General features: G+C 34.1%; 2 protein-coding genes across 3 annotated transcripts in view; both read right to left on the reverse strand.

Annotated features, from left to right (window-relative positions):
• Window positions 1-1,689: 1,689 nt before the first annotated feature.
• Window positions 1,690-8,784, reverse strand: LOC112514460 (ribulose bisphosphate carboxylase/oxygenase activase 1, chloroplastic). 2 transcript variants are annotated; one of them, XM_025120942.1, is made up of 9 exons: window positions 8,382-8,784; window positions 7,160-7,245; window positions 6,968-6,977; window positions 6,677-6,739; window positions 6,259-6,372; window positions 5,184-5,245; window positions 4,997-5,051; window positions 4,578-4,779; window positions 1,690-1,954 (listed from the first exon to the last, which is right to left on the reverse strand). In XM_025120942.1, the coding sequence occupies exons 1-9, from the start codon at window positions 8,743-8,745 to the stop codon at window positions 1,792-1,794; spliced, it is 1,119 nt and encodes a 372-aa protein (XP_024976710.1). In that variant the 5' UTR covers window positions 8,746-8,784; the 3' UTR covers window positions 1,690-1,791. The 2 variants fall into 2 exon arrangements, with proteins under 2 accessions (XP_024976710.1, XP_024976711.1); XM_025120943.1 differs by having other exon boundaries at window positions 1,850-1,915.
• A 2,200-nt stretch (window positions 8,785-10,984) lies between these two features.
• LOC112514294 (4-coumarate--CoA ligase 2-like) overlaps window positions 10,985-12,301 on the reverse strand; it is a 4,999-nt gene continuing 3,682 nt past the window's right edge. Inside the window, exon 5 of the mRNA XM_025120662.1 lies at window positions 10,985-11,341. Coding sequence (XP_024976430.1) covers window positions 11,222-11,341 — 120 coding nt within the window. The 3' untranslated portion in view covers window positions 10,985-11,221. The remainder of the gene's footprint in view (window positions 11,342-12,301) is intronic.

Below are 12,301 nucleotides of genomic sequence, written 5' to 3' on the forward strand. Positions count from 1 at the left end.
CCATTTTTATTGTGGAGGGTGTTAATCATGGATATTATCATCTTCATTATTTTAATTTTAGAGAAATACATGAAACAGTTTCATTAAAATTTCATTAAGTAGTATATGAAACAATTTCATAACCATATATGAAACAACTTCATCAAAAAAATATTATATAAAACAATTTCACAAGATTAAACAATTTCATGAAAAAATTTCATAAGATTAAGACAGATGAGAGTAGTTTTTACGGTTTTTACAAATTGAAGTGGTTTTTATTTGATCGCTCCTCTCTCTCTCTCTCTCTCTATATATATATATATATATAGGGTGGGTTTCACGTGAGACCATCCTGCTTTCATGAGACCCATGAGACCACGTTTTTACACTTGAAACTTCACAGCAAAAATTTGTGAGGGTAAAAAAAGATCCGAACCTTCACAGCAAGAACACTGTGAAGGTTACCATCACGTTTTTTTGTGAAGTTTCAAGTGTAAAAAAGTGGTCTCACAGGTCTCACAAAAACAAGCTGGTCTCACATGGATCCCAAGTCTCTCTTTATATATATATATATATATATATATATATATAATATAGAGAGAGAGGACAAATCAAATACAAACCATGGAAATATTACAAACCATACAAACAAATGAATTAAGATATTTATGGAAATGATGAAGATTCATTTATTATGATTTGAATATTTATGGAAGATGATTAGAGTTTATTAATTATGATCAATGATTTATATTAGGAAACAATCAATATATTTATGAAACCAGATATTCATCAGACTAGAATCACTAGATGAACGCTTGAGATTGGGTTGTATGGTTTGTATTTGATGTATCATATATACATATATGGTTGTGTTCCAATTAGAACAACTTTTTTGGTGAGAATAGTGGGAACAACAAAACTTCGTCTACATGCTTTCACACACCTGACACCTTCATCTACCTTCATTTACTTTTGCATGCCTACTTGTATCACCAAGACTGAAACTTTAACAAATCCATGCATGTGAAGGTGACTGAAGGTATGTGAAAGTAGGTGAAGGTGACGAGGGCGAATGTGAAGGTAGATGAAGGTCCATGTTTTTTGTGAGCCATCATATAAAGAAACTCATCCAAAGGGTCAAAAGTGTTTTCACCAAACTCACTTGTTCTCACATGATCCCAATTCTTTCTCTTATACACACACAGGGACGTTCCTATCTTTTTTGAGGCCCTGTTACACCTACAACTTTTGATTACACTACGAAATGAGATAACAAAGATACATATATACAAATTACAAAAGCGACGACGAGGCGTATTACTTTTGTCTTTTGATGGTCATTAGAGAGATACTAAGGTGGATTAGGGTTTTATAGTTGATGGAAGGCATAAACAATGTAAAATTGGGCCCCTAAAATTCAAAATCATATATTTAACATGTTAAAAACAGCCCTACACACACAACAATGTTTCATGTTGTGTTATGACACAATTATCATCATATTATGTGAATCATTGTGATAAAGCCATGATAGTGGCAGCACTGTATGTCTGTATCTTATACAAGAAGTAGTGATGAAGTAGGCACTCTGGCTATCTACAGACCACAATTTACACAAATAGTTAACATAACGTTATCAAAATGAAGGATATTTGATTATTGTAGGTGTCCGGTTACATGACACTATTTAAGGAAAATTAAGAATGCATGTATAGTTTAGCTTCTATACCAGATTGCAATATTAAACCATGTAAAAATGCTTAAGCATAAAAAGGAAACCGATGAATACAAATAAATTCAGAACAATTAAATGTACGATGATGCAGCATGCCAATAAAATATGGCAAAGAATGTGTACATACCTTGATTAGGAAATGTTTTCACTAAGCTTATAACATCATTCTTTGATATGCCATCTTTCTCATACATTCTGTTAACAATATTTATGATATCGTCGAGGTTAGGCTGCCTGCTCCACAAACAATACTTCTAAGAAAACTATTGAAGGATGAATACTGTATTGAACGAAATAGCTAAAGAAGCTGGAGCAATTTTGTGCAATTAGAAACTATTGAGGTCTCTTGAGATGCATACAAGGTAAAAATTTGATACTAGACCGAGATGAAAGACAGCTACAAACTCAATATGAATTTAGAGCATTGATTCACATAACAACTATTTACATTGCTACAGCTTGGAATTATCATGTTATGTTATACGAGGGGTATTTTGGTAAATAAGTCAAACATATTGGACTATAGTACAAGTATCTAATGCACTGGTGCATGCTTTAGGTAGTATCAATAAAGGGAGTGGGCGGTTAGAAGGGTATTGATCAGTTTGTCAAGTCTGTTTCGGGCGAGAGCCTTGGGAGAGAATCTGGCCTTCCAAAAGCCAGAAACCCTATTGTAAACTTTCAGTTGATGTCTAATACAGTTCTATATCCCTTAAATTAGTCCGGTTATCATCAATATGTAGCTTTAAAAACGTAAAGTGAGTATCGGTATGTACTAGTGGCAGAAAACAAGCAGTGGATCCTCATGTCTAATAATGCCTAGAGCTAGTAGAAGGTATATTATGTAATCTGTCTCTTTAACTGACTGCAATTGGGATATGAGTCAACTTGACTCTTGTTGAGTTGTCTTAGGGGCCGTTTACCAAACTCTTACCTGGGTAAGCGCTTACCAAGTAACATTACCTCACTGGATGAGTATGATAAGGACCAAGAATCTTACCCGGTAAGAGCGAGACAAGGACCAAGAGTCTTACCCGGTAAGTGAGGGCGACGACTCTTACCACAATAAGCGCTTACCGGGTAAATTGTTGCATACCATGTCGTTTTTGTGGACTAAAATCTTACCCGATAAGTAAATAAKAGTGTTAAATTTTACCCGTAAGCACTTACCAGGTAAGTGTTTGATAAACGGCCCCTTAAATGATATTAGGGAGCTTCTTCAGGTACCGTTTACCGACACAAATTGGGTAAGCGCTAACTGGGTAAGAGTGCAGTCTGGGTCAGCACTAATCACTGACCAAGTAAGAGTCCCTCCCTTAGCTTACCAAGTCAGCATCATGGATCGGTACGAGGGACTTGGTTAACAGCAGAATCTCTGACCTGGTAAGCACCTCTTACCCATAAGATGTGATAAGCAGGTAGTAAACAACCCCTCAGTCTCAAAACATTTGAAGTCAAGTCATCCTGTCTATGTTTGTTCTCTGAATAGGTTATGGAAGCCTCCACTCTGGTTTGTGCGTGTTGGTGCAATGTGATAAAGAAACATGTTCAAGGTTATTTGACATCAGCATCTTGCAAATACACTGTTAGACTTGAGCCCAATTGCCTCAATTTTGAATTTTCAACAAATGTAGGTGTTACATTAGTGTAGAGGTAACTTATAACAGTTAAATGATTTCCACTTAACAATGCCAATTAGAATATGAAGTGGAAACCTGTAGCTTATATAGCATCTTTTACAGAACTGCTGCCTATGCTACAGCCTACAGTGATACTAACAAGCCACCACTAGAAAGAGGATGCAAAGCAATTTTGTATTCATATAGTTAAAGAACAACATATGAAAGTAAGCAAGAGGAAGATTTCAAAGGTCGGAAACAAATTTCCACATATCGAATTGCCGCTAAGCTAGGAACATTACAGGGTGAATTTTTTTGACCAATCTATATTTCAATTTAACTAGATTATGAGATTAAACTGGCCCATTTAAATTATCTTCTTCTTGATGTTCATAAGAAACAACAACCCATATTAGCTACAATGAAGAGAAAGGTAAAGGTTTTGGTCCATGGACAAATTACTTTATTGCCCACAATCAGTATTATGGGCACTATAGGAAATCCTGCAGTATCTGTATCATAATATTGTTATCACCTGCAAAGATATCATAATTAGTGCTCCCTTTGTCCCCTAAAATTGTCCTCTCCATTTTGGGATCACAAATTATTGTCCACTTTTGAAGAACAGTGCACTAGTAGCTACTCTAGGGACAATCTTGTCCTACATTTCCACTGACCAAGTAGTTTTTTTCTTCTTATTTCTAGTAATGAAACAGGGTATCGAGGCAAGGTAGGAGAGTTCTCTTTGTCAAGGAGTCCTTTGGTTAAATGACCTTCTGACATGTTTTTTTAAACCCAAGACCTTCTGACAGGTTTGAAAATGTCGCTGCGTAACAGAAGAATGTCACTTCCATACACAAGAATGCCTAGAAACCTGTAAGAACGTTATGGATGAAAAAAGCAATTGTCACGAGGTCATTTAGCTAAATGTCCCCTTTGTCAAGTGCCATGAACCTAGTATAAGATAAAGGGTACTTATTGGCGAGGGAATATAACTAATTATGTTCTGCATTGTCAGACAGTCCAGAATGTGTGTATGCTAAATGGCACTACTTATTTCTAAAACGATCCAAAAACCATCAAGTTCAGGATCAATAGATATGTGAAACTATGTGGAAAAGAACATTGAGCTAACCTACAGGGGCGCATATGCACAATAAGAGCATCCAATTCCAATATTATAATTTAACATAATAACGTCTAAAGGCAAGACTAAAAGGTAAAAGATTGAGCTGCACCAGTAGAACTTGTCCATCCGCCCGTCGCGAACCAACGGAGCATATAATGTTGAAAAATCATTTCCTGTAACAATGATAGGAATTCTGTTTGTGATATCTGATTCCCGCCAATCTTGTCCAATGCTAACCCTTGTAGGATTATCTGACAAATTCATCAGTGTGCCAACAACTATTTGATTGTTGACGGTCATTTGAGTGTTTCCTGAATAAGAACAAAAGAATAATTGTTTCATTTATGAACCAAAGAAACATAAGGATCTGAATTTTATCTCAAAAAATAAAAAGATTAGGGAAATATTATGAACATATGAACAGTATTAAATCGATCGAAGGGTGAGTACAAGAGTGAAATGGAAACTAACGTGACACCATTTTTTCATCCAATCAGATTTCCCAATCCAATTTAAACTGTAGCTCACCAAATCTACCAAGACCCGCATCGATATCATTGATCATCAAACAGCTCATTTTCCCCTGAAGAAGCCAAAAGATGTGAGGACAAAACCATCCAATAATTCGAAAATAATGATACTTTAGACTTAACAATGTAACATATAATTGACAAATGCAGACACACATGATAATGAAAGAGGTAAAGCTTCTAACCTGATTCTGAATCACTTGAGATGCAGTACGATACCGATCACGTATCAATCTACCTGGTTCTCCTGTAAAAGAGTAACAAATATGGAAAGTTTACAAGATATGCGAGTTCAACTACACATAGGGGATGTTTGGCAGTTGCTGAATGATTTGATGCAGAATGGTCAAGTGGTCAGAACGCTTAAGAGGCTCGATATGATATAGTGCAGAATGAAATATGGTTGTTTGGTAACTGTTTTGAATGGACAGTCTCAATGACACAAATTAGCATTTTAACCCTCTGTATGATTTATTTATGAATGAAATATAGCTGTTTGATATCACAAATTAGCATGTTCTCTTGATATAAAAGAATCAACTACATTTTTATTTTCATGCTTTTGAAACAAAAGAACATGCTTTACGAACGAGGGGTTGTGTACCATTAAGCCAAAKGCCACTTAATTCATGTGTTCTAACAAGAGACCTACGGCTAATAGAAGATCCAACAAAAAACATACACATGTACAAATTAGTGTATACTCTATGTTTCAATCAAATGAAATTTCTCATGTTCAATAATAATAAAAAAAGGTTGGAAATCCTATGTCCCGAAAGAAGCCTTCTGGACCAAAGGGCCTTTGGCCTAGCGGTATTTGAGCCCTTGGCCTCCTAGGAGGTCAAGGGTGAGGAGGGTTTGTGAGTTTATTTGTTGCAATTCTGTCGTATATAAATATTATACACTTAAAAAAAAGCCTTGTGGAATGCTTACATCTTACCTCTACGTAAATAAATCATGCTACCATATCAGGTATCAAATTTTGGTTGCACAAGATAAAAAGAGCAACAATAGTCCCTTCAATATCTACACTTGTTTTACATGGTTAATATTTCAGTAATGAATTTATGACTTATTCCTGCTCAGTAATGAATTTGTGACTTATTCCTGCTAGCCCATTTTCATGGACTAAATTAATTAAACACAACAATTTCTATAGAAACAAGGTGTCTTTGATATTTCCTTTCTATGTGCTTCTGCCTTTCCTAAAGTATAAAAATAGTAATTCGTACAAGCAAAACAATTCTAAAACCATCTTACCAGCTCTCTCTGATTCCAACTCTCCAGCAGACATGATCACAGGCAAAATTCCCATGGCCTGGAAAATAAGTTCAGTTTGAAATGTTTTTCCTTGCCCTTTTCCTCCCCAGATACCTGTTAAAAGAGATGCAAAATTTATAAGAATCACGTCTATTTTTTTACAGTGATGGAGATAGGATGCTGAATATAATAGCGGAATAAGCATATGAGGTTAAAGCCTTGAGGATCAGTCTGCAATTGAAAATTGTAAGTGGGCCAGGTAGAAAGACTAGTTACAATCCTTAGTTTGGACTCCTTAAGACGAATAAGCTCAGCTGCTCAGGGTAAAGTCATCTGTAAATACCAAAGGACACATTCCCCAAGTGACTTCTATGTATGTAAATCTCGCTCTTAGATTGGAAGTCTTAAGGATATTTACCTAAAATCAAGGGAACTTTGATATTGAGAAGATGAGCAATATAGTTCTTCACGATGTGGACTACTGCACAAGTCAAAACATAAGCGACAAGGAAACTATGAGGGCTCAAGAACTTATGATTAAAAAAGTACTAATGACAAATAACAATATGTCAGCATGTAATCTGACGACGATGTTAATACTAAAAACTATAAATAGAAGAACAGTTACAAAAGATTCAAAAATATATGTTACAATGGTTTCCGAGTGCACGTTCAGCATCTTGAATATGACTAGATCAACGGAACTTACCAATTTTATCCTGTAAAATGAAATCCATGGCACAACATTAATCACGCATGTAGCTATTGAAGCATTCAACAATTAACATTAAAGGTGGAAAGGCAACATAGTCATTCACTTCAATCAAAGCTAAAAAGAAGAGAAACACTTATTCTTGTTGGATAATATAAAGAAAATGATATCAATGCAACAAGATCATACCATGAAAAGGGGCGCAATGTAATAATCACCCTGGAGGTACTCAAACGACCTGGTTACTTTTTGCCGGTAATCGAACACAATATCAGCTGCAGTGCAATAAAAGATAGATTATCAATACTCTCCACCTCAAGCCCCATGTCAATGTGAGAATATGTGGAATCCTATTAACTTACTCTCCAAAAGAGCTCTTGAAGAAATAAGGGAGGTGCCAACATATATTAAGAAGAAATGGTTCAAGCCTAGCCCAACAAGCAGGGACGGACCCAGTGTAGTGTATACAGTGGCACGAGCCACCGCTTCATTCCTCTGTCGTAGCGTAAAAAATTATAGGGTCGTGAAAAGTGTCACCGTATCAATTTGTTGTGTGCCACTGTATATATTCTGAAACTACAATAAGGACGCAAGTTTCCCTTGGTAGAGTTGGTTTGCAAGGTTTTTCTTCCACCCCAGACCCGAGTTTGAGTACCGTCAGTGTCATTTTCTTAGTTTTTAGCTTTTAATTTCCAATTTATTATGTTTCTAAAAACACTTGAAAGAAGAAATGAACATAGGACCTTGAAAAGCAATGGACCAACCACCGCACCAATGTTGATCTTGAGAAAAATATCCACATCTTTGTTCTTATAATCAAATGAAGCCACCACTTGTAGAAATTTCTAGGTCCGTCTCTGCCAACAAGCCCCCTCCAACGGAGGCTAGACGGGTATAGATTTGTCCCAGAGTGTCGAGAGGGGGCTAGACGAGTATAGATTGACCGAAGGTGTCGAGTGAGAGCGGTAAACCTGGCTTTGAAACCAAGTGAGAATACGTCCAACCTCATTAAATTGCTCTCCAAAAAGCCACTGGAAAGGAGGTTCCAGAGAAATGGTCCAAGTCTAGGGATGTTGGATAAGAATTTGGGAATGGGGGAAAAACCAGCTTAAAATTTGAAGTGATTGCGATGTCAGTATGCAAGCAATATAAACATCGAACCGGACTTGAGGCTTGCAGCTCGCTTACTTCAAATTGAAAGTTGTTTTGCCCCAATTCCAATTAAAAACCATGAACCGGTGTCGCTAAACAACCCCCACATAATATTTCAACTTCAATTTCATGCTCTCAAAATACTACTTGTGAACACACACTACTCTATGAGATAATCAATAAATCAAATACTCAATTCCTATATTATCATCACAACACCAAACGGAAATCGAAAGCATGAAATAGAACAATTACATACAGTCCTTGCCGAGGAAATCTCCAATGAAGAGATCATCAATAACACCAGCCCTAGCACCGACGGCTATATTCATGTTTTCAGACTCTTTACCAAGCCTGTACAAGTAATCATTCCCCTCCGCATCCTTCGCCTCCCACGACGACTGCTCCGACAGTCTCTTCTTTTTACTCTCAACCTCGGGCGACGTTCCGCCATCTCCGTTCGAATCACTGGAGGTAGCGATGGAACGGACCACAAATGGCGACAGTTTATGAATGGATTGAAATTTTGGGAAGAGAGAAGAGGTTCTGCAGTTGAATTTGGGGGATTTGCAGAGGGTAAACGAGGAGAGATCTGTGCTGTTGAAATTGCAATAAAACGCCATTGATTCAGAGGTCTCTCCAACAGTGTGTTCTTGGCGTGAGTTTATGCTTATTGACGTTATCGTTATGGAAAATCAGTTTGGAGCGCTTGGCGCCACATACAATAAATTCTTTTCTTTTTTCTTATTTTTCTTTTTTTCATTTATGTTTTTGTAACAATGAAGGGAATGTGTAACAGTTTGAATAATTTGATGTAAAATGATTAAGTGGTATAAATAATCAAGGGGCTCTAGCACGCCCCTCTCTCTAAAGAGGCGTAAGCACTTTACTCGCTATGGGGATGGGTGCAAATATAATTATTCATAATGAAATTATGGTGCTGAATGATTTGATGTTGAATAATTAAGAGGTTCTTATAATATAATGCAAAATAAAATATAATTATTTGATAATTATTCAGAATGAAATTGGGGTGCTGAATGGTTAAGTAAGACCCAAAATACAAAATCATTCAAAGCGTTTTAGAACCATTAAGAGACAAATTTTTTTTGTTAAACAAGATTCACCTCTTAATAATTTAGAGACTGTCTCTTAATAAAACCATTAAGAGATAAACAAACAATCTCTAAAGAAATAACATAAAATGGATAATTATTCAATGGATCCACGTTTTATAGAACATTTATATAAAACAAACAGAAATAAAGTAGAATATAGTGGAACAACACTGTTTCACCCTGTCCCATGGAATAAGATGAAACATACTTGTATTTTATCAATATAACGTCAAAATAAAATGTAATTCTCTTTTAAAATATCAAATACGCTTTCCTATTTTGTTCTTTCTTTAAATTTTTATTTATTTTATTTTATAATTTTTAAACTTTTATTTTACTATGTTCAAAATATTATTTTAAATAAATTACATTTTTAGTCTTCATGGTTACCAATCGTATGATTTAGTGGTTGTTTTGAGCTTATATGATTATCAAGTAAATTACTTTAGATGTATTCACATTGATGTAATAACCATAGCTAAAGAATCTCCCGTGTATGCTAAAGAGAGACACACGGTTATTTTTGCTGGTTTTTTGTTGTTGTTTTGATGTTGTTATTAGGGGTGCTAAAAAATCCGACCAATCTAATGGGAAATAATTCAACCCAAAGCAATTCGTTATCTAATCGATTTGTAAAATTTTCAAACTGTGGGTATTGAGTTACCATTATTTGAACTCAACCCAACCCGATGAACCTGATATCATTTTATTTATTGGATTTAATATGATTGTTGAATTTATATTAATATATACCTTAGACAATTACACTATCGTACGCTCTTCATATACATATATTTTCAATATATTCACATCTCTACATAAACTCATTCGTATATATGTTCAGTAATTGTGAACATATATATGTAAATTGAGAAAATCGACTGAATGTGATATGCGTAAGAAGTACGGATAAGTTTTGTCAAATGGTTGATGATAAAAAAGAAATTATGAGTAGAGAATAACATATTCAAGGTTAAAATAATATTTTAATGTACCAAAGTATCAATGCGACTAACCCGACCAACTCATACGGGTTGGGTTGGGTTGGGTTGGGTTGCACTTTGGTTTGGGTCGAGTTGGGTTAAGATTTTTTAAACCGCAAGCATTGTGTTGAGTTGTTCAAATATCTTCAACCCGATCAACCCAATCCATGAGCACCCTGAGCTATTATGATGTTTTTGTTGTTGTTTCTTGTTGTTTTGACGTTGCGAAATGAAACTTCCGACTTCAACACCTATCAAAAAAAAACACCACTAGGAACGTTTTTTTATAGTTCGTATAACTTCAATCTGGAATCTGAACTATTTTTTCTCTCTATATTTTAAAGTAATTCTAAATAACCGTTCAAACTGCTAAAAAATGTCGACAGTTTTTTAGTTCATTTTACTCGTAAAAGTTTATATGGTTTATTTTTATTTATTTTTTATGTATGGTTCAATTGAAATAATGTGTTTTTTTGTCGTTTCTATATATTACAAAATACGTCAATTAATTAAAATTGTTTCTCATTCAGGGGTAATAGTTTTATTAAGAGACAACATCTGATTTATTAAGAGTTGAATCTTATTTGACAAAAAAAATTATGTTCAAAACCCTCTGAATGATTTTGTATCATGTGACTTCCTTAACCATTCAACGCCCTAATTTCATTATAAACAATTACCAAACAATTATATTTTTATTTTGTATTATATAATGAGAACCTATTAATCATTTTGTACCAAACCATTCTGCAACTATCAAATAGCTCATCAAACTTAAAATGATTATATTCAAACAATACGTAAGTACGTAAACCACATATTACTTTTAATTCAGACAGATATTCTTACAAACGTTTAAATTGGCTAAATACAACACAAGAAGCTTCAATATTTTGTGCTTTTACGAATTAAAAGTTGTAATTCGCGTCATATTCAGTCATTTTAACTTTGAAGAAAAAACGCCTGTAAATAAATGTAAATATAAACAGATGAAGTAATCAATTCGGAACACCAGCCGCTAGCTTCGCTCTTAGATCCTTACGAAGAATCTTCCCCGATGGAGATTTCGGGACCTTATCAATGAAGAACACACGGTATAATTTCTTATAAAATACAACCTGTAATCATAAAAAAAACAGTTATGGTTAAAACTTTAATGTTCATACGGTTTTTGAAAAACAATGTATATAAATATCAATTAAAAAAAATCGTAAAATCCTAATAATTATATGTAGTTATTAATTGGATGGGAATTGGAGGGTTCCTGTATTGGATCGGTTCGTTTTTATTGGATGTTGGACTGTTATCCAAGAACCGACCGATCCGATTTGGATGTTGAAATTTTGGATCTGATCAAATCCAATTACAATTGGATATCTAATGATGGCCGATCGGTTCTAATTGGATCGATCGGTTGACTCTCTGCACACCCCTATTTATAATCTACTAAATCATTTTAAATAAAATTAGGTAATTATTTTGATAATAGCTAGATTAAATTACGTTTTGTGTCCCTATGGTTTGTTAAAGATTGCAATTTTCATCCTTATGGTTTAAAAATTATTGTTTTCGTTCATATGGTTTGTAATTCATTGTTATTTTCGTTCTTATGATTCACAGTTTAATGTTGTTTCAGTCCCTATGGGTTACAATTTTTTTATTGTTTTGTTCCCTTATATTTAAATAACGATAAATTAAAAATTATAGAGATGAAAATTTCAATTTTCAAATTAGAAGGACGGAAATCGAAGTTATTAACAAACCTCGTGAAACAAATCATAATCTATACTATATTATAAAGCATTTGACAAAAACGCTTAAAAATCATTTTTATGCATAAAGTACTGTTTATTTATGCATATTACTTTAAATTCAAGATCACAAGTAAATTGTGTATAAGTACAACTAATTAAAACTTCATTTTGAATTGTATAACTAATTATAGATAAACATAATCATATACGGGATAAACATCTCATTTTGAATATAAAAAATCTAAAATATAATTATGATAATTATTAATTATAACAAAATACTTAATTATTATCTTTAAAAAAATCTTATTAAATGACAAATAA

Source organism: Cynara cardunculus, assembly GCF_001531365.2.
Source record: "Cynara cardunculus var. scolymus isolate 2C chromosome LG 6, CcrdV1, whole genome shotgun sequence".
Classification (NCBI taxonomy): Eukaryota; Viridiplantae; Streptophyta; class Magnoliopsida; order Asterales; family Asteraceae; genus Cynara; species Cynara cardunculus.